The 20029-nt window shown below is 42.7% G+C and overlaps 1 protein-coding gene across 4 annotated transcripts in view; it reads left to right on the forward strand.

Moving 5' to 3' along the window:
- The window catches only part of DNM1L (dynamin 1 like), a 63618-nt gene extending 49518 nt beyond the window's left edge, over positions 1-14100 (forward strand). For all 4 annotated transcript variants that reach the window (XM_084624098.1, XM_084624100.1, XM_084624099.1 and 1 more), the window contains 4 exons: positions 5538-5705; positions 6358-6467; positions 8906-9065; positions 10661-14100. In XM_084624098.1, the coding sequence (XP_084480224.1) occupies positions 5538-5705; positions 6358-6467; positions 8906-9065; positions 10661-10717 (495 nt within the window). In that variant the 3' untranslated portion in view covers positions 10718-14100. The remainder of the gene's footprint in view (positions 1-5537; positions 5706-6357; positions 6468-8905; positions 9066-10660) is intronic.
- The last annotated feature ends 5929 nt before the right edge of the window (positions 14101-20029 follow it).

The raw sequence follows: 20029 nt of genomic DNA on the forward strand, positions 1-20029 counted from the left end.
CTTCTGGTTAGATTGATTCATCATTAACTTGTTGAGTATATATGCCATCTTTTTTTTTTCTTTTTTTTTTTTTTTTGGCTTGTAGTCCTCTTTTGACCCATGACAAGCTTTGGTAATTAATTTTTTAATCATGAGCACAGTAGGTGGGGTTTGGCTTGTTTTCCACATTCACTTGAAACAAGATATAAGAAGTATTTCAAGGCTGTCAGTGATTCAGCTATGAGATTTAAATTTATATCTCTTCGCAGACAGTAATGGCTTTGTCAAAGGTATATGAGCAGGGTGAATAAAACCGATGGTAGGGTTATAGAGTGGTGCAGGATGGATGATCAGGTTCTGTGAATACAAGAGCATCTAGCAATGTGGACTTCCAACTAACAGCCTTCAAAGTAATGTAACAGTATTACCTACTAATAGTTTTTCATCCAGCGTCCCTAATGTGCACCCCAGAGTGGTGTTACTGGGAGATGAAGAACAGCGTGCTGTCCTTTCTCTGTAAGGGAAGCTGTGCTTCCTGAGAGTGCCAGTTCTTTCCTGTCTCCCAATGGGTGGAGATTTCCTTTTGTTTTAGTGATCTGGATTATTTAATTTTGGCTTATGTCACATTGTATGCCAGGTCTTGCACAAGGAAGGGCTGGGCAGTTGGTCCCTTGGAGACAGATCCCTAAAGCTTTGTGGCGCGCACACAAGCTTTTAATACTTGGGAACCTGAATGCCTGGGGTTTTACAGCTGTTATTGTAAGGGACTGTTCTTGCTTCTACTTGAATTGAGGCACTAGAGAAAATCTGTTCAATAGTTTCAAGCCCTTCAGAGTTGTATAGAAATATACTTACTGAACCAAATGTGTTCAACAAAAGCTGCTCCTTTCAGGTTTCATAGGTGCCTACTGCTACAAGATAGAGGGTAACATTTTCCAAACTGTCTGAATGATTTAGGAGCCTAATTCCCATTTTCAAAATGAACTAGGTACTTAAGAGCCTAAGGCTGATCTACATGGGAAATCTTAGGCCTTGGCTACACTTGCGAATTACAGCACAATAAAGCCGCTCAGAGTGCTGTACCTCACTCCCTGTCCACGCTGACCAGGCACGTAGAGCGCTCTGACTCCACAGCTACAGCACTGCTGGTACTCCACCTCGGCGAGTGGAATAACGTTTGCTGCGTCCCCCGCTGGAGCACCGCCGCGCCAGTGTGGACAACCTGGCCTTACATTGCGCTCTGATTGGCCTCCAGAAGTGTCCCACAATGCCTGTTCTAGCCTCTCTGGTCATCACTTTGAACTCTACTGGGAATTCTCTGGGAATTTTGAAAATCCCCTTCCTGTTTGCTCAGCCAGGCGTGGAGTGCTCTCAGCGAATCTTTCCAGGTGACCATGCCTCCAAGCGCCAGGGGATCCCCAGTATGGAGCAATGGTGAGGTGCTGGACCTCATCAGTGTTTGGGGGAAGGAGGCTGTCCAGTCCCAGCCGAGCTCTAGCCGTAGGCATTACGATACCTTTGGGCAGATATCAAGGGACATGATGGAAAGGGGCCATGAGCAGGATGCACTGCAGTGCAGGATAAAAGTGAAGGAGCTGCAGAGTGCCTACTAGAAAGCCCACGAGGCAAACCGGTGCTCCAGTGGTGCCCCCCTGACCTGCTGTTTTTACAAAGAGCTGGACGCGATACTTGAGGGTGACCCCATCTTCACTCCGAGTACCACCACGGACACCTCAGAGGCCAGTGCAACAAGGCAGGAGGAGGAGGAGCAGCAAAGCGGGAGCGAGGGTGCTCCGGCGGAGGAAGACACCCCAGAATCCCTAGATGCATGCAGCCAGGGGCTGTTCTCAAGCCAGGAGGAAGGTAGCCAGTCATGGTGGCCGGTGCTTGGGGAAGGACAAACACCAGAGGAGGTTCCCGGTAAGTGGCTTTTATTTTGGGAAGGAAGTTATTCGGTGTGGGCTCTTGGGGCGAGGAGGATTAGGGCCGCATGCGTGCCTAGATGCGGAATAGGGCATTGATGTGCTCTCTCACATCGCGGTAATCAGCCTCAGTGATGTCTTCAAAGGTCTCAGCCAGAACTTGGGCAATGGGCTTGTGTAGGTTTCTTGGGAGAGCCACTGTGGACCTCGTCCCAGTAAGGATACAGTGTCTGCGCCACTGTGCCCAGAGGGGCGGGGGGACCATTGCTGCACACAGGCAAGCTGCATATGTGCTAGGGCAGAATCCGCATTGCAGTAGAAGACCCTCCTTTGCTTCCCAGGTCACCCTCAGCAACAAGATATCTTCTAGGACGAACTCCTGTGGAAAATGTGGGGACAGTGTTCAGTATGGGGGCCCTCTGCCGCTGTTGGCTCTCCCCAAGGCACGGAAACCCAGAGGACAGTACAGCCATGAAACAATCAGTCACGCTTGACCCCGTGCTTACTCACTATTTTGGGGCTCCCATGGGTTATGTGCGCTCGCTTTGGGATGGCCAAATTATGCTATTGTGTAGACTGTGCTTGCCCTTAAGTATGGAGGAAGCATTGCTCTGTCTGGTGTGAACAATGCTGCCTCTGTTAAGTGTTGCATTTTGCCTAACAGATGCAACCTTGAGATCTCAGCCGTCCGTGTTATCACTGGCCAAAAGACTCCAAAGAATCAGAAAGAGGCTACATAAAAGCAAGGAAGACGTTGCATGAAGTAATGCAGCATTCAAGTAATGAAAATCGAAAAGTGCAGGAGTGGCGGGACAGTGAAAGAAGGATCTGCCAGCAGAATGTGGATTGCCGGCACCAAAGCACAGAGCGGCTGATAAGCATAATGGAGTGCCAAGCGGACTCTATCCAGGCACTCATAGCCATGCAGGCGGAGCACTACTGACCCCCTCCCCCGCAGCCCTTGTCCCAAAAACTCTTTCCCTTGTGCCCCCATGTCACTTCCAACCCACTTTCCCCAACATCTGGGTTCTTACCGCCACCAGCTGCCTCCAACATCTGTAGCTTCACCACCCAACCCTGAAAACTACAACCCTTACCTACTGCACTCAACCCCCATCACCATGCAGTATAGCCATCCTGAAGTGCAGCACTCATTGCACAGCACTCCAGACAGGATATACGCAAATCTGTGATTTTACCGTTCACCACCCAACCCCCTTGCCCTTTCTGTTTCCCAAGCAGTTGTGTTTCTTTTCAATAAATGAATTTTCTTTTCAATAAATGGATTTTTTGGCTTTGAAAAGATTCTTTATTATTGCATAAAGTAAAAGATTCCTTAGCCCAGGAAAGAAACAGGCACTGCAAGTCAGCTTAGCAAACACAGGTTCCTATTAACATTGGAACCACTGCACTTCACTCCCGTGCAGGGCACCAGACATTACTGGTGGCTTCAGCCTCAAATTGCTGCCTCAAGGCATCCCTAATTCTTGCAGCCCCAAGCTGGGCCCCTCTAATAGCCCTGCTCTCTGGCTGCTCAAATTCAGTCTCCAGGTGTTGAATCTCAGAGTTCCATGCCTGAGTGAATCGTTCACCTTTCGCTTCACAAATGTTATGGAGGTTACAGCACGCGGATATAACCGCAGGGATGCTGTCATTGGCCAGGTCGAGCTTCCCATACAGAGAGCGCCAGCGGCCCTTTAAACAGCCAAAAGCATACTCCACAGTCATTCTGCACCGACTCAGCCTGTAGTTGAAACGCTCCTTGCTGTTGTCAAGGCTCCCTGTGTAGGGTTTCATGAGCCACAGCATCAAAGGGTAAGCGGGGTCTCCAAGGATCACAATGGGCATTTTGACGTCCCCTACAGTGATCTTCTGGTCTGGGGAAAAAAGTTCCAGCTTGCAGCTTCCTGAACAGGCCAGTGTTTTGCAAGATGCATGCATCATGCACCTTTCTGGGCCAGCCTGTGTTAATGTTTGTGAAACGCCCACGGTGATTCACAAGCATCTGGAGAACCATAGAGAAATAGCCCTTCCAATTAACATACTCGGAGGCTAGGTGGTCTGGTGCCAGAATTGGAATATGCATGTCATCTATCGCCTCTCCGCATTTAGGGAAACCCATTTGTGCAAAGCCATCCACAATGTCCTCCATGTTACCCAGAGTCACGGTTCTTCTGAGCAGGATGTGATTAATGGCCCTGCAAACTTGCATCAACACGATTCTAACGGTCGACTTCCCCACTCCAAACTGGCTAGCGACTGATTGGTAGCTGTCTGGAGTTGCCAGTTTCCAGATTGCAATAGCCACCTACTTCTACACCATCAGGGCAGCTCTCAATCTCATGTCTTTGCGCCGTAGGGTAGGGGCGAGCTCCTTACACGGTCCCATGAAAGTGGCTATTCTCATCCAAAAGTTCTGCAGCCACTGCTAGTCATCTCACTGCTAGACTTGCATGACGATGTGATCCCACCACTCGGTGCTTGTTTCCCGAGCCCAAAAGTGGCGTTCCACGGTGGTGAGCATGTCTGTGAATGCCCCAACCAACTCGTGTCGTTTGCGTTACTCACGTCAATATCATCGTTAGAGTCCTCACTGTCACTTTGGATCTTAAGGAGTAACTCGACTGCCAAACGTGATGCGCTGGCGAGACTCATCAGCATATTCCTCAGCAGTTCGGGCTCCATTCCCACAGACCGAAAGGGAAGACAGAGCGTGCAGTACAAAAAACATTGAAAGATGGCGCCAAATGTGGACGGAAGCACAGGGAATGCTGGGGTGCGAACCGATGCATCCCGGGGCGTTGGGACAGGACCCAGAATGCCCCGCCCCCTTCCCACAAGCCACAGTGCCAGAATGGGGAGAGGTGCTCTGTGGGATAGCTGCCCATAATGCACCACTCCCAGTGCCGCTGCAAGTGCCGCAAATGTGGCCACGCCAGTACGCTGTCAGTGTGGACACACTGCAGCACTTCCTCTGCTGCGCTGTCCGAAGGCAGGTTTAACTCTCAGCACTCTACATCTGCAAGTGTAGCCATGCCCTTAAAGTGCTATAAGAGAGAATGAGTTTAAGGCACGATAGCTATACTAGTGTAACTCGTCCTAGGGACACTCCTATTCAGAATTCTGGGGTCGCTTATGTCACTGGGAGCAGTTTAAGCTAAAACCAAAAGAATATCTTCCAGGCAGGGTAGTTATACCAGTATAACTATAGCTCTTCAACTGTAATAATACCTTAATATATTGGAAAAGCTTCTACGTACACAAGCTCAAGTCTCAGAGACTTTTGTGGGATTTAGGCTCTGAAGTGCCTAATTCACTTTTTAAATTGGGATGTAGACTATTATGCATATTTGAAAAATGGTACTCAGTTTGTTTACTCTGACACTACTCAACATTGTCACATTGAATTGAACGTGTCCCCCCTACTCCATCATCCAAGATGAAAGGAGGGAGGGAAAAGTTGTTGGAAGCAAAGAATGAAATGAGGGAAGGGGCTGTACACTCGAAGTTGCAACTCTTGCCAGTGAGCCACATGTGATTGCTCGGTGGTGGTAGTAGTGAGCTTCACAGGAGACTGCCATGCAACGCCTGACTTTTGGCTGACCAATATTTCTTTGCATTGTGTTGTTTCTGCAGGCTGCTCCTGGGGTGGGAGATGTGACTCAAGAACCCGGAACTGGCAACTGGAGAGGAATGCTGAAACCCTCAAAAGCTGAAGAGCTATTAATGGAGGAAAAATCTAAACCAGTTACAGTCCTACCTGCCAGTCCTCAAAAAGGCCATGCTGTAAACCTGTTGGATGTGGTGAGTTGTGAAAGAGATGATACAGTGGCACCTCTCCTGATTAGCTCAGGCACAGGAAACAGGATTTTAATCTATATGAATTCTGTACCTGTAGAATATGAAACTATTGGCATATGGACAGGTAGGTACCTTCTGAGGTCCTCTTCCATTAACACTTCCTTTCCCTGTAATTTGTGGAACAGAACTGGGGGAACCTGACTTACTTCCACATCCATCTAAATGAAGGGATTATTTGCCTACTTCATTATTGCTATAAAAAGATTAATCTCTTGTCAGAGTAGCAAAATCGCCCTAGACTTCAGCAGGATCAAGTGGACAGTCACTTTCACTGTCAGTAACCGTGAGCTATTGTAAAACCTAAAGTCACTTGATTAAATTAAATCACTGCTGCCTTTTTCTCTGAGAGGTTGTTTTTTTGAGAATTTCCTGTCCTTTGTACTACTTCTCAGCTCAGTTTCAGAGCTCATATTTTTGACTTGTCAAAACAGCTGTAGTTCTGTTTTGGGGAGAGTAAACACTTGTTGCAAGACCAGTTGGAATCAAGCTGAAAGATGAATGGAGTATCCACTCTGCCATCCAAAGTAGGTAAAGTTTTTTAAATAAAATCAACCTGTAAACATTTAAATAAGTTTGTCTTTATTTTTTCCTGTAGCCTGTACCTGTTGCACGCAGACTCTCTGCCCGTGAGCAACGAGACTGCGAAGTGATTGAACGACTTATCAAATCCTATTTCCTTATTGTCAGGAAGAACATTCAGGACAGGTAATAGCTTGCGAAACTTTGCGTGATATAGCCATGTCATTTGTTGCTGAATATAACCGTGCGTTTATATTGCTTTATCTCTCTAGGCAGAGTTTAGTAGCTCTACAAGGAGGAGCTGTGAAATTTGATTCCTTATAAAATTGAAGTCCACTTGATAGGCAAAAAGAGCACTTTTTCAAAGCCTCCCATACGAGTTCTTCTTTTTGAGTACTCTGTTGTATTGCACTTTAAACTTCATTTATTTTTAAAGAGAATGTCTGCTTTTGTATAGGATACTGCAATCTGTATTGATGGATTGGAGCAAATAATTGGCATACATCCAAGGTCCAGTCAAGCAGTCAAAGGACTTAGCTTTGCAGCCACCAGCCTTCCTTCTGAGGAGGCCCATATAGAGTTCTTTTGACTGGTGTGTTCCAATTCTCAGCCATAAGGCTAGAGGTAGTAATGCCAAAGCATGCTGCCTCTGCTGCGTAGACTGTCTTTAAAGTTGCTGTTGCCCAGTTTTGTTTTGTCATTTGGTAGGAAGAATGAAACAAAGAAGAGACTAACGGTTTTATTACTGAAGGCTTTACAGAAAAGTCAGCAATTTATCCCTTTTTTTTAATAGGCAAAGTTTTTTAATAGGCAAAGTTGGAGCTTAGATCAGGTTGTTTAACCCACACAATGACAATTGCAAGCATGTTCTCCAGTATTTAATTTTAAATGACTCAGATGGTGTTTCCTCATTTTCCATTGCAGTGCTACCCAAAAGTCCTTTTACTTCAGATGTTCAACCTTAATTGACCTCTTACTTCACTTTATCGTAGTACTCCAAGTTATATACCCTCTTATGCTCCCCTAAATAATTTTTCTCTCCCTTGTTCATGCACTTTTTTCCCCCATAGGCTCACATACTGTGTGTGTCATGGCTGTTTACTTTTGTACTGTGTAACTTTACAACATTTAAGAGCTTCTGTGTGTTCCCATGCAAAGATATCTTAGGAATTGGCCATTGAAAAGAGTACTCTATGCCTTGCGTTTCAAGTGTAGTTGCAGAGTTAACTCAGGCTCTTACTTGGATGTTTCCCCAACTCCCTATCATCCACCAATTCGCACAACCATCTGACCTGAGTTTAGTGGTGCTTTCAGCTTAGGTTAGCTATCTCATCTGTGGCTGTAGGCTTAAAACCTGTTTGCACTCAGGCTACCCGCTTTGCAATGAGGACGCAGACTAAATCACTTGATTGCTCACAGTCCTACAATGTCTTCCCACGTGCCCAGAAGGACAGACAAGTTCTCCCACAATTCACTGGGAAAGAATCAGAGTAGCTTGTCTTACTGCCGCACAAAAAACCATGGGAGATGCCCCCAGAAAGTCCTAGTGACAGACACAGTATAGTGCCAGTGAGGACACATTAACTTGGGTATGGCTTTCAGTGTAGCTACTTACATCTAGGTTAGGCTATCCCAAGTGCTCCTACCTGGATGCTGATCACCCGAGTTAGGATATGTTTTCACTGCACTTATCGCTCCACAGGAAGTGCATGGTTTTTATCTTGCCAATTCCTATCTATATTGATTTTTCCACTTTGTCAGAAGAGCTCTGCTGTGCTCTGATCCTGTCAGATTCCATAAGTAAGGCAGGGACAGTACTTTGAATTTACTGCAGGAAGTTCAGGACACATGTAACTGTGGAAATCCATATTAAACCAATGTTCCTTCTTGGTATTTCAAGTGACACATAAAACTGAAATCTTGACCACTTGTGATCATTAAAGATTTAATGGCTTCCTTTTCATGACTAGGAGTCTTGACGCTGGGTCATGGCCAAACTGTGTTTTGGGTAATTCTATTCTGTTTGTCTAAACTCTCCTTGTATTTTGAAATTCCCATCACTTCTTGCTGTGTGGTGCCTTAGAAGCAGCATCGTCCAATGTATAGGGTACTGGCAGGGAATTGGTAGACCTGTGTTCTGTTCCTAGCTCTTTCGCTGACCTGGTGTGTGACCATGGACAAGTCACTGCACTGTGCCTCCATTTCCCTTTTCATCCTTTGTATTGTCTATTTAGATACTAAGAGACAGAACCTGCTGTGAAGAGCTTAGTGTTTTTACAGTACCTAGCACAATGGGGCCTGATCTTGATTAGGGCTTCTAGGTGCTACTGTAATAAAAATAATTTAGGCCTAACAGTTGGTATAGAACCTTTCGGGGTTGTACGTATGGGATTCAGTTGTTCACTTTGAAGTGTGGCCATTTTACAGGCAATAAACTCAGCAGCTGTTGGACTACACACAGTCACTTCACAGCTGTTTGACATACGGATGTAAGATTCCTGTCAACATTCTGTATAATTGCTTACATTGGAACATACAGATTTACTCAAACTGCATGTTGACTCTAGAATAGCTAATGCCCTAGCTTTATGTGGCTTGTTTGATATTTTATTTTTTGCTTGCAGTGTGCCAAAGGCAGTGATGCATTTTCTGGTGAATCATGTGAAAGACACTCTTCAGAGCGAGCTAGTTGGACAGCTGTACAAATCCTTGTTGTTAGATGACCTTCTGACGGAATCTGAGGACATGGCACAGCGCAGAAAGGAGGCAGCTGACATGTTAAAGGTATTGAAAATCAAAACACCCGATGAACAGTTAATTAAACTGAAGCATATTAAATCTGCTGGGATTTCAGGTATATAACAGTCTTCAGGTTTTTGCATGCTTTTTGGATTCAGGTCAGTTTTGTTTTGATCTAATTCATTCTCGTATAGAAGCCCTGCATGAGCAAGAAAGCAATAATGAAATACTAGTAATGTTCACTATACATCATTAATCTAGCTTCTGGAGTAAACCCCAAACACAGCTTTGTTAGATTGGTATTATCTTTCTTTTATAAAGGAGTTTTAGAATAATGAACTTTGTTAGGTTTTCCAGCATACTCTTTTAAAGCTCTGTAACCCTCCCTTGACGGAATTTCCTTTTGAAGGTGGGGTTGAGTCGTCCCCCTCGTTTCCCCCCGCCCCCCAATTCCATGCTTATTTCTGTGAGTCGTACCAAACTATTCTGTCCTAAAGTATCCTGTCCTAAAGGTTTTGATTAGGGACATACTGCTGTGGATTTGGCTGTTACTGCAGATGCTGCACCTGTTTTTCTTGTATTGCAGTGAATTTGAACTCGTCATGAAAACAGTGAAATTGTTTTTTCCAAAGCTCTAATTTTGGGGTGTACCAAATACTGCCAGTTCCATTCCTCTGCACTGAATTGGCATAGAGAAATATGCTTTCTAAAAGATCAAATCAGCACAGTGAGGGAGAAATAGTGTGGGTCAGTTCTCTCATAGAATGCAGCAGGCATTGACTCTGGATGTTTGAGATACCAGACCCCCTAACCTGTCACTGTTCCAGGACTGGATCTAGCAAGTGTAATTTTAAATTTCTGCTCTTTCCTAACCCACATGTTTGAGTCAGAGAGAGAATCTTGTAGAGGGTAAACTCTTAGGTGAATAAGTGATCTGTCTTGTACAGTCCTGAGTGCATTGTTGGTACTTATCATAAACTGGTTTATTTGTTAAGTTTGTTTCAAATGACAGCTGTTTTAAACCTGCCAGGATTTGGACATAGTCCAGTGGTGCATGAATTAGGCAGAATGTAAGTGAAAAGGTTTAAAGGTACAAAATAAGTGCAATTTATACTTTAGTTGCAGAAAGAAACTATTTTATTCTTTATTATGATATGTGGTGGCAAATATCTTTGTAGCTTACCTAAAGATTTATTTATCCACATGGAGTGTTAATGCAAATGTACTGGGGCCTTTGGGTAGGCGAGAACATCTTCAAACCAAAAGAAAAGTCTCAAAAAGTTATGACTGGAACAGAATCTTTTTGTTTTAAACTGAGATCTGTTTTGCATGAATTTCTAACTTTCAGTTCTTGGATGAGAGGCTGGCGGGGTGACGTGGCACAACAACTGTGGGCTACAATCTTTACAATACCTTTGTGTTTTTGTCATATTTTGCACTTGTGTAGTATGCACCATCTGGGGATCTGAGGCCTCGACAAATGTTAGTGTTGGAAGGCTTAATTCACTGTCACAATGATCTTGTTTTGTAAAACACTGCTGAATTAACATTGTCTTCCGTAGAATGATCTCCTGGTTGTCATATGAGAAGCAAATAGGGAAAAATTTAATATTTTTTCTTGTGTTTTCCCCTCTGTGCAGGCATTGCAGCGAGCCAGTCAGATTATTGCTGAGATTCGAGAGACGCACCTTTGGTGAAGGTTATCTCTACCAGCCACACTGTTTATATGAGTGGAGAATCCTGATGACTTGAAAATTTGCTAAGCATTGTATACTTGGTAGAATTTTATTTATGAACTCTTATCTGTGTACTGCAACTATGTGTAAATTTGCTCATGTAAAGACAGTTGGTTTGGCTTATGGACAGAAAAATATGCTGTACTTTTGCAAAACAAGTCATATTTAATCCACATAATAAATGGCTCTAAATGTTTCCTTACCAGTTTTCTGGTGCAAATAAAACAGACCAAGTTTACTGTCCTGTGACAGTCTCATTTAAACTTAGGCAAAACCATTAAAGTTCCAGTGCCTGGCTTGCTAAACAAGTTGCCTGTGGGTTAGATGGACAGTGTAGTCTTGTTGCATAGTTTTAAGCTGCTTTTACAATAGAGGTTTAAATACCATGGAGAGGAGAAAGCACCAGGTATTCTTTCATGAGTATACTGCATGCACCATGGCAAACGGAGATCTGAATTTGATAACTGGCACAGTAAAAATGTCTTCTGTATAAGTATGTGTGCACCCATTTTTTTCAGAATTTTAAAGAAAGCAGCATTATAAAACACATTTTTGAACTAGATAAATGAATTTCACTTTAGGTGAGTTAGCCTGGAACTTTAAAAAACAAACAGGAGGACTTACTAAAGAATTGGTGCAAACCAGTGAATGTGCACCAGAGTTTGCATTTCATTGCTGGAGATGATAATCAAGTGCAAGAACCCCTTCTGGGACCAAACCTCTGGACCATCCACTAGCAAAATTGTTCTCATATAATTTAAAAATAAAATGAATTTCAAAACTGTTGTGGGATAATAAGTGTTTCTTTTAAAATTTAGTTGGACAGAAAGGTGGGATTTTTTTTTAGTTCTTTTCAAATAATTTTGGGATGTATGAAGGCTAAGAGTATCTGTGGAAGAGACAGCAGGACTAGAATGTTTATACCAGAGTCTACTTTAAGTACTGCTGTCTGGGGAAACAAATTTTACTGTGCTGTGAGGAATTTTTCTAAGACAACCCAATTTGTTTTAAGATAAACGTAAGATTGGGAATGAAGTTGATGGTTATTTTCTTCTGGCCATAGCCAGCACAGTGCACATTGATCACACTAGCCTCCTTAAAAGTTAAAATCTTGTTGTACATTATAGCTTCCTACAATTTGAATTTAAACTCCAGCACACTTGCATGTATTTTTTTCACACAGATTTATTTATTTGATAAAGTCGAAATGTTCACGATGCTGTTCCTGATGTTGTTTCTCTCACGTGCACATTTAATTGTAGAAGAATTAAATAGACATCACTGTCCACATTTTTATGGCTCTTCTCTGTGTATCAGGTATATAGTAAAACTGGTTTCTTCTCCCACACACAGAGTTCCTTCACTATTTCATCACTTAACAGAAACTAAATTCCTGTTTGAGCTGCTAAAATTTTAAATGTACAAACCTGATCATTTGCAAACATTTAAGGGACTAGTTTACAATAATGGCTAATTCCCAGTTTTCATTTATCACTGATACATTCACACTGAATTAAGATCAACAGATGGAAACAACATTATTTGGCTTAAGAATCCTGTCTCCCTAATATGCCACCTTTAAATTCCACATTTGTAAGCAGTCTAAACTTTACATGTTAAATACCCTATTTAATCAACATATAGAAACCAATTTAGCATTCTTAATTACCAGGGAAAAATGCTTTCTGTGTTTCTGGAAACATGAGGCCAAAAGAGGAAGGGTGTCAGACTTAGTTTTCTTACTAATTTAAGCAACAGTTATTTTAAATGCCTTAAACTTCTTTTAATTGGAATCCAATTTTAATACAGTTCAGCTCTCTCCAACTGTACTTCTTTCTTGCCTGTGTCTCCCCATCCACCCACCTATATACCCTCTTGGTTCAGAAATGCTACTTTTCAACATGTTAATGGCTGACAGAGGTTAATCAGTGATTAATTGGCAAATATAATTTAGTCTCACATTAATCGTGAACTTTCAGAAGGTTGCACAAAGCAAATGAGTTCAGCTTACTCAAGAAATTCTCACAAGTGAAAGGTAAACTTCACAAGAAATGATACAGTTGATTAAGTGTTAATTAGCATTGGTGACCTGAATTCTTTTTGGAAATGGTGTGGTAATATTTTGGTATCACTGTAACTTGTAAATAAGCTGAGGATATATAATGATTTGAAAGAAATGAACTTGGTCTGCCATAATCACTGCATATTTTAAAAAAATCAATCCATGCTTTAACATGACTTCATCCTTTGATTAAATAAGCTATAGTGCAGTGGTTCTCAAACTATGGGTCAGGACCCCAAAGTGGGTTGCGATCCCATTTTAATGGGGTTGACAGGGTTGGCTTAGACTTGCTGGGGCCTGGGGCCAAAACCCGAGCCTCACTGCCTGGGTGGTGAGGCTCAGGTTACAGGCCCCCTGCCTCAGGCTGAAGCCTTTGGCTTTGGCCGTCCCACCTTGGGCGGCGGGACTCGGGCAGGCTCAGGCTTTGGTCCCCGTTCTCCTCCCCCCCCCCCCCCCGGGGTCGTATAGTAATTTTTGTTGTCACAAGAGGGTTGCAGTGCAATGAAGTTTGAGAACCCCTGCTATAGTGTATTGATTATACCAAATATGCAACTGTGAATTTTGAGGAACTAGGTGACATACCCATCCCTGTCCGAACTTTCGGATTCTAATGTAGCTATATTTGTACAGCTTTTTCTATATTGGGGTTTGCTCTCCCAGGATTTCCCATCACTAGTTCTAGTGCAGCAGTAGGAGTTTGTGTCAACAGGACTCGGGTGGTTGCTTATGTTTTTAGCAGTCTACAACTAGTTTAAGCAGTGCTAGATAATGGGATGATTAAAATGCCAATAGTCACTGGCACTTTGTCTATGCTAGCACTCTGGTTGTTACTTACATCGATGGAAGAAATGGCATGGAAATTTTAGGGAAAGAAACCTAGTGTAGGCCAGGCTGTAGTTCTTTGGTTTTATTTGGTGGGGAGTAGGGAGGGAGTTTGACTTCATTTCCAACCGTTTCTATTTTTTGCTTTGTGCACATAAACTGTTCTAAGTTTTCTTCCATAGAAACCTAAATCTGTGGAAATGAAAGTCTAACACCTCTTGAGAAATGTAATTTAACATTTGTTCATCAAGAACAGCTACTATTTTTGCACACCTTGAACAAATCCATTATTCAATGAAATTACAATACTGGCATCAGCGAGTAATCAAGGGAGAAAAGTTAAAGAAATAGAAATTTGACATTTAATACCTGATGTATGTATGTTACTACTGTAAATAAAACTGATAGTGTGAAAGACTTGCACATAGCTTTCATATCAATAAATTACTTTTTTTAAGTGGTCAGTTTTAAATTTTACTTATGCGGGGGTAGGTGGGAGTGGGATGTGTGTGTATACTTAAAGGCATTATACCCAATCAAATGGATTTTTAAAATACATGTGGTAAACACATCTGAAGTCCTACTTACGTTTATGGGAGCTTTTGCTTTTGAAGTGAGGTGCCAGTTGGGCACCCCTGGAAACTGAAGGCCCTGATAGACACAGCCATATTAAAAGCAGTTTACCTGTCAATATCTCTGTCCATTTAATTTAGAGGGACCAGCTATAGAGGCTGTTGTTTCTGTGCCTAGTAAATCCTTGGTATTTGTTGAGACGAGTGCTAACTGGTGGCTTTTATAAGGTGGATAATAACACTTTCAAACTGGGTTGAGACCAGCTCATATCACATAAACTACTGTAACTAGATGTTGCCAACCAAGGTCAGGTCACTTTGAGAGGGAAGGGTTGGGATGAATTAAATTCTGAAGTCTTATAAGCCAACCTAAGAATTTCCAAATCTGTGCTTCATGTTCAAATAGTTTTGCCATCATCTTACTTCCTATTGCTCCTCCATTGCAATACCTATACGAAGTTGAGCACTTCAGCAATTGTAAAGGTTAAGTTGGAATTTCATGTTTTGGATAGCTTAAAAATAAGCAGAAGATCAATGATTTTTCCAAATATTGAGGCTGTATTACAGGCCAAGAGAACCTTCCTTTTATTGGGGCTGTCAAATCCCACTCCAAGGAGTTATCAGGGTGGTCAACTGCTTAATTAGTCCTGAATGCCTACAGTGTGCATCAGAGCTGAGCACCAAGTACTGTGAAGAGTAAGGCTATGTTTATGTCACAGAGGTCATGACTTCAAGAGACCTCTAGGACACTTCCTGCTTCAGTCCCAGGGGGAGGGACTGGAGCTGTAAACCAATGCAGGGACCATGTCAGGGTTCCAGCGACTCCTTCCTGAGAAGGCCCCTGCAGGGTTCTGGTGACAGGCAACAGTCTTGTGTCGGGGGAGAAGAGTGCTCAGGCAAGTGGCTGGGGTGTCCCATTTTCTCTTTGGGAAATATGGTCACCCTGCAGTTTCGAGCCACCTGGGGTGCAGGGGGAACCCTGCAGCTCCCTGCCACCACGATGGTGGGGGAAACCATGGAGTCGCAGCAGCCTTGTGTGCTGGATTCTCCCACTTCCCATTTTGTTGTTTTTTTTAGTAAAAGTTATGGACAGGTCACAGCTTCCGTGAATTTTTGTTCATTGCCCATGACATGTCCGTGCCTTTTACTAAAAATAACTATGACAAAGCTCTTCACTAAGGCTAAGATTACCATCATACTTTGCTGAGAAGACCATGCACATTTGGGAAGGCTTCTCAAATAGTAAGGATCTGCTTCACCTCCACCAACCAACAGCCCCCCCGCATTCACAGAGTTCAGTACAGTAACACATCAAGGAGTTCTGGACACCCTAAACGAGTCTCAACCCAAGACTTGTGAATCCAACCCATGTCCTTCCTGCCTTGTGAAAGAATCATGAACAGCTGGCGCCACTCCTGACCAAAATAGTCAACACCTTTTTCAGAGAATCTTCTCTTCCTCCTTCAAACACTCACTGGTCCAACCAACACTGAAGAAACCCACCCTGGATACTTTAGTCCGAGCCAGCTGCCACCCAATGTTAAACCTCCCATTCCTGAGCAAGCTCATTTAAAAAAAAAAAAAAATCTAGCAAAGGGCAAACTACAGGCTTGTGTAACTGAAGTTAACATTCTAGACCCAGCACATTCTGGATTCAGGCCAGGACATAGAACTGAAACTGCTTTAGTCGCACTGATGTACGATCTCTGGTTAATGGGACAGACATTCATTTTCTTCTTGCTGGACCTCTAAAGCATTCAACACTGTTAAGCATGAGATTCTGCTGTCTTGCCTGAGACAGATGGCAGGGGTCCAGGGTAATATGCTAAAATTGTTTGAATCCTTCCTAGAAGAACAGTCCCAAGAAGTAGTGATGGGTAACTGCACTTCTACCACTACACCCCATTTGTGGAGTTCTACAAGGATATATTCTCTGTTCAGTCCTTTTCAACATCTACATGCAACTACAAGGTGAACTGGTCAGATGAGACTAACTCAAGTGGATGATACACAGCTGTACGTGTCTTTCAGCACATTTCACTACATTACTCCCAGTGCTTGGATGAGATCAGCTAGTGGATAATGAACATTTGCCTGAAGCTGAACCGGAGCAAGACAAAGGTGATGCTGGTGGTTAGAGGAAAGTATTTTCAAGAGCTCATAGCCATTGTGCAGTCTCTGTTGGTTGAAGATTTATACCCACTATTGGTCAGTTCAGGAGTACTGCAGTCTAGGAGCACTCCTGGATTCCTTGCTGATGCTGAACTCTCACAGCAGAATCTGCGAGTAACACTTTCTGCCATCTCCACTTGGCTAGAAAATTGTCCCATCTTGGCAACTGAAGACCTAACCTCAGTTATTAGTACCTTTGTCACCTCTTGACTGAATTACAGGAATGCAATATACTTGGGCATAAAGCCTTCAACATTTAGGAAACTCTAACTAGTACACAAATCTTGTAGCATGTCTCCTCAGCAATACAGGCTTCCAGGAACACATCAAAGATGTCCTATGCTCCCTATGATGGTTTCCCATAGAATCTCAAATCAAGTTCAAAGTCTCAGTCCTTATCTGCAAAGTATTCCATGACCTGGGCCAGGACATATCTAAAGCTCCAGGAGGAAGAGCGTGGTCTACAACTATGGCACAATGGAACTTTGTGTAATAAGAGTAAAGCTCATCTGTACAAGAGACAGCTTTCTCCAGGTGTGATGTGAGACTGCAGAATGAACTTGCCCAGGAACAAATGTCACTTTCCATTCCAAGTGCAAGGTGCATTTCTTTGACTGTGCCTTTTTGAATATAAACACGCAACAGGTACATTTTATATATAAAAAGACATCCACTACTAAACTCAACCACTATTCTACACGCACGTCGCCCTCTGAGAAGACAGTGAGAGAACAAACCCGTGACAGAGAGCTCAGAGACAATGGCAATGAGTGTTATAAAAACCTATATTGAATATAGGGGTCAGGGTAAGAGAACTTTTTTTTAAATTATGGCTCTTACTATAGGCGCCAGTGAGTTCAACTGTATTAAAGTCTAGAGAAAAATTAGAGGGAAACAGGTAATGGAAGGCTCAGCAAACATCATCACTCTCTAGTACTAGACAAAGGAACACCAAGGAACCTGCCCCAGCCACCAGAAGACAGTCTCTCCCACAAAATTGAAGGAATTATTCAAACCTGCAATCTCATTTTTTTTCTGTAGCTATACCAAGTACAAACTTCTTGTTACCTGATTTTGAGGACTGACCTGTTCCCCTATCTCGACTATTTGTGCTTCCTCTGTGCAGGTACTGAAGGTAGTTCCAACCTGGGATGGCAGCCATCATTCTTATATTAACATTTATAGTGTGGTAGCAGCTAGAGACCAGCCATACCATGGCCCTATAATCCTAGGCACTGTACAAACTAAAAAACCTGCCTCCCCCCCGCCCCCTGTTTACTGTTGCTTCTGCCCTTTCAAAGAGTATTTCTAAAGCTATATTAAACACTGAATTAGTAGAACAATTTCATTTTTTAAAAATTTATCTAACTATGAATTATACACATAGATCAATTAACCAAATTTTGAGCTAAGAAGAATATAGTCAGGATGAGATGAGTCCCAGAAAGGAAATTAGATTTCCATTATATTACATTCTGACTTTTCCACCAATGCATGCCAAACCAATCAATGAGAATTTAGATGAAGGGGAAACAGTGAAGGTGATTTCCTGAATTGGTCTATTTTAGAGTTCTTCATTGCCCTCAAGTCTGGTGCTATTTGCTTTCTGATGTGGCAAAATGACAGTAGTATGACTCCCATTTTGAGGCGTGAAGAGATGTGTTGATTTAGTGTAGGAATGATTCTTGAGTGCAAAGCACAACTTTTGTCTCATGCAATATGCAGTAGGGTGAAGGTCTCAGACTCTCCTTGCTGTTATGCTTACTACGCAAGCAAACGTTAACTGACAGAGTTGAAGAAAAATAGACTTGCATCAACTCCATGGGGTGAGCTGTGGAGTACTTTGTAGTATCAAGGGCAAATCTTAAGTGTGGGAAAGATTTGGCTAGGACTGCTCCAGGAACCTCACAGGTAGGGAGCAGGCAATTAGTGATTTATAATGTTGAAATCTGAAATGATGGCATGGACTTTAATGCTAAAGTCCAGACTATCCTAAAGAAAATAGAACTAGAATGTCTGCTTTCCTAGCATTATTGATTTATATAATACACATGGGAAAATTGGAAAACTTTTTTGTTCCATGTTTATAGAACATCTAGCACAATGGAGCCTTGGAACATGTCTGGGGCTCCTAGGTGGTACAATAATAAATAACTGAGTTCAGATTTTTATACAGATAATGCAGGTGGATGACCTGTGAGACGCTAGAACATCATGATGTACCCTATTTGGGTTAGAAGTTGCCTACTAATTATCAGGTTCAGGTAGAGTAGGGGTATAAGAGGGTCTCTGTATCACTGCATCCAGGCTGCTTGCGATATGTACCGTGCTCTTTGAAGGCTCCATATTAGCAGAAACCCATCTCCTCTTTGCCTGTTTGGACTCAGAATACCACAGAATTCACTATTTTTGCTACACCTATTCTTTGCTGCAAGTAGATGACTGACTTCTTGTCTCTTATCCTGTTATGGTTTGCCAGTAACTGCTTCTTACACTCAAGCTTTCCCTATTAGTGGGAACAAATTAGATTACCATACATGCTTCCCATACTTTTCCATGGTAGCATGTGTTCTGGAAGACAAGAGTCCAGTTCATAACTATGGAATGGGGAACTGAAATCATGGGCTGGGTTTTTGGACCTTCTAGAAAACAATGCAATAGCTGCTACTCTAGGAGATGAACTGCTGAATCTGACAATGTGTTTGGTGGGAAAGAAGATGTTAAGCTACGCCATCTGCAGCACACTGTAGGAAGAGGAGGTAGTCTTCAGAATACAGCAAAAACCTTTCAACAAGTTTTGTCAATCATGGACCACATTCAAAACTAATCCGAAGAAACTTCACCATGATTACTTCCAAGGTTTTGTCGTTCTCCACACAGCCTAGCTATATGTATCTCGGTTACTGCTATGTTGTTCAACTCTAATTGTTATGTGCCAGGGTAGGGGGAAGCTTGAAGTTGGCTTCAGTGTCTAGAAAAAGCCCTGCATGGGACTATTTTTTAAATCCCCCTTCTGCTCCTGCATTGTTTCTTGCATTTTTAGCCCACTCCCACCCACAAAAACATTAGCTCCCCAAATCCCAAGAGACAGATTTCCCCCATACTATTAAAAAAAAAAAGTTATATAATTAGAATTAAAACAAAAAATCTTGCCTAAACCATGTAAAAAATACTTTAATATAATAAATTGCAATGAGGGATAAATGTGATGTCTAAGTACTAAAGCTTTTATTTAAAAAACAAAAAAATCTTACTTTACGTTGCTAACATTTTATTTATGACAAACTGCTGATGACACAGTACTCTTTACCTGCGCCTTCTCATAAGGCAGAGGTACGACAGCAGCCGCGGGATCCCAGTCCTGCTGCAGAACTCTAGTGCCTCGAAGTTCCTTTCGATCTGCCATGCAAACTTAATTCCCTGTGTTAAAATCATTTTAATTCCCTAGGCAGTGTAGCCAAGCCTATGCCAATGGCTCTCCCTTGCTGATGTAGGCGACACAAACTCAGTGGAAAGAGGCTTGAGTATGGGAATGAAAAGTATTTCATGGTCCTAGAGTTTTGGGTCTTTGCACTACAGGGTCTGACTAATTACCTCCTCCCTTTTTCTTATCAACATTACTGGTAAGTGAACTGGAGGGAAGGC

This window comes from Lepidochelys olivacea, assembly GCF_965140295.1.
Source record: "Lepidochelys olivacea isolate rLepOli2 genome assembly, chromosome: 1".
In the NCBI taxonomy this organism is placed as follows: domain Eukaryota; kingdom Metazoa; phylum Chordata; order Testudines; family Cheloniidae; genus Lepidochelys; species Lepidochelys olivacea.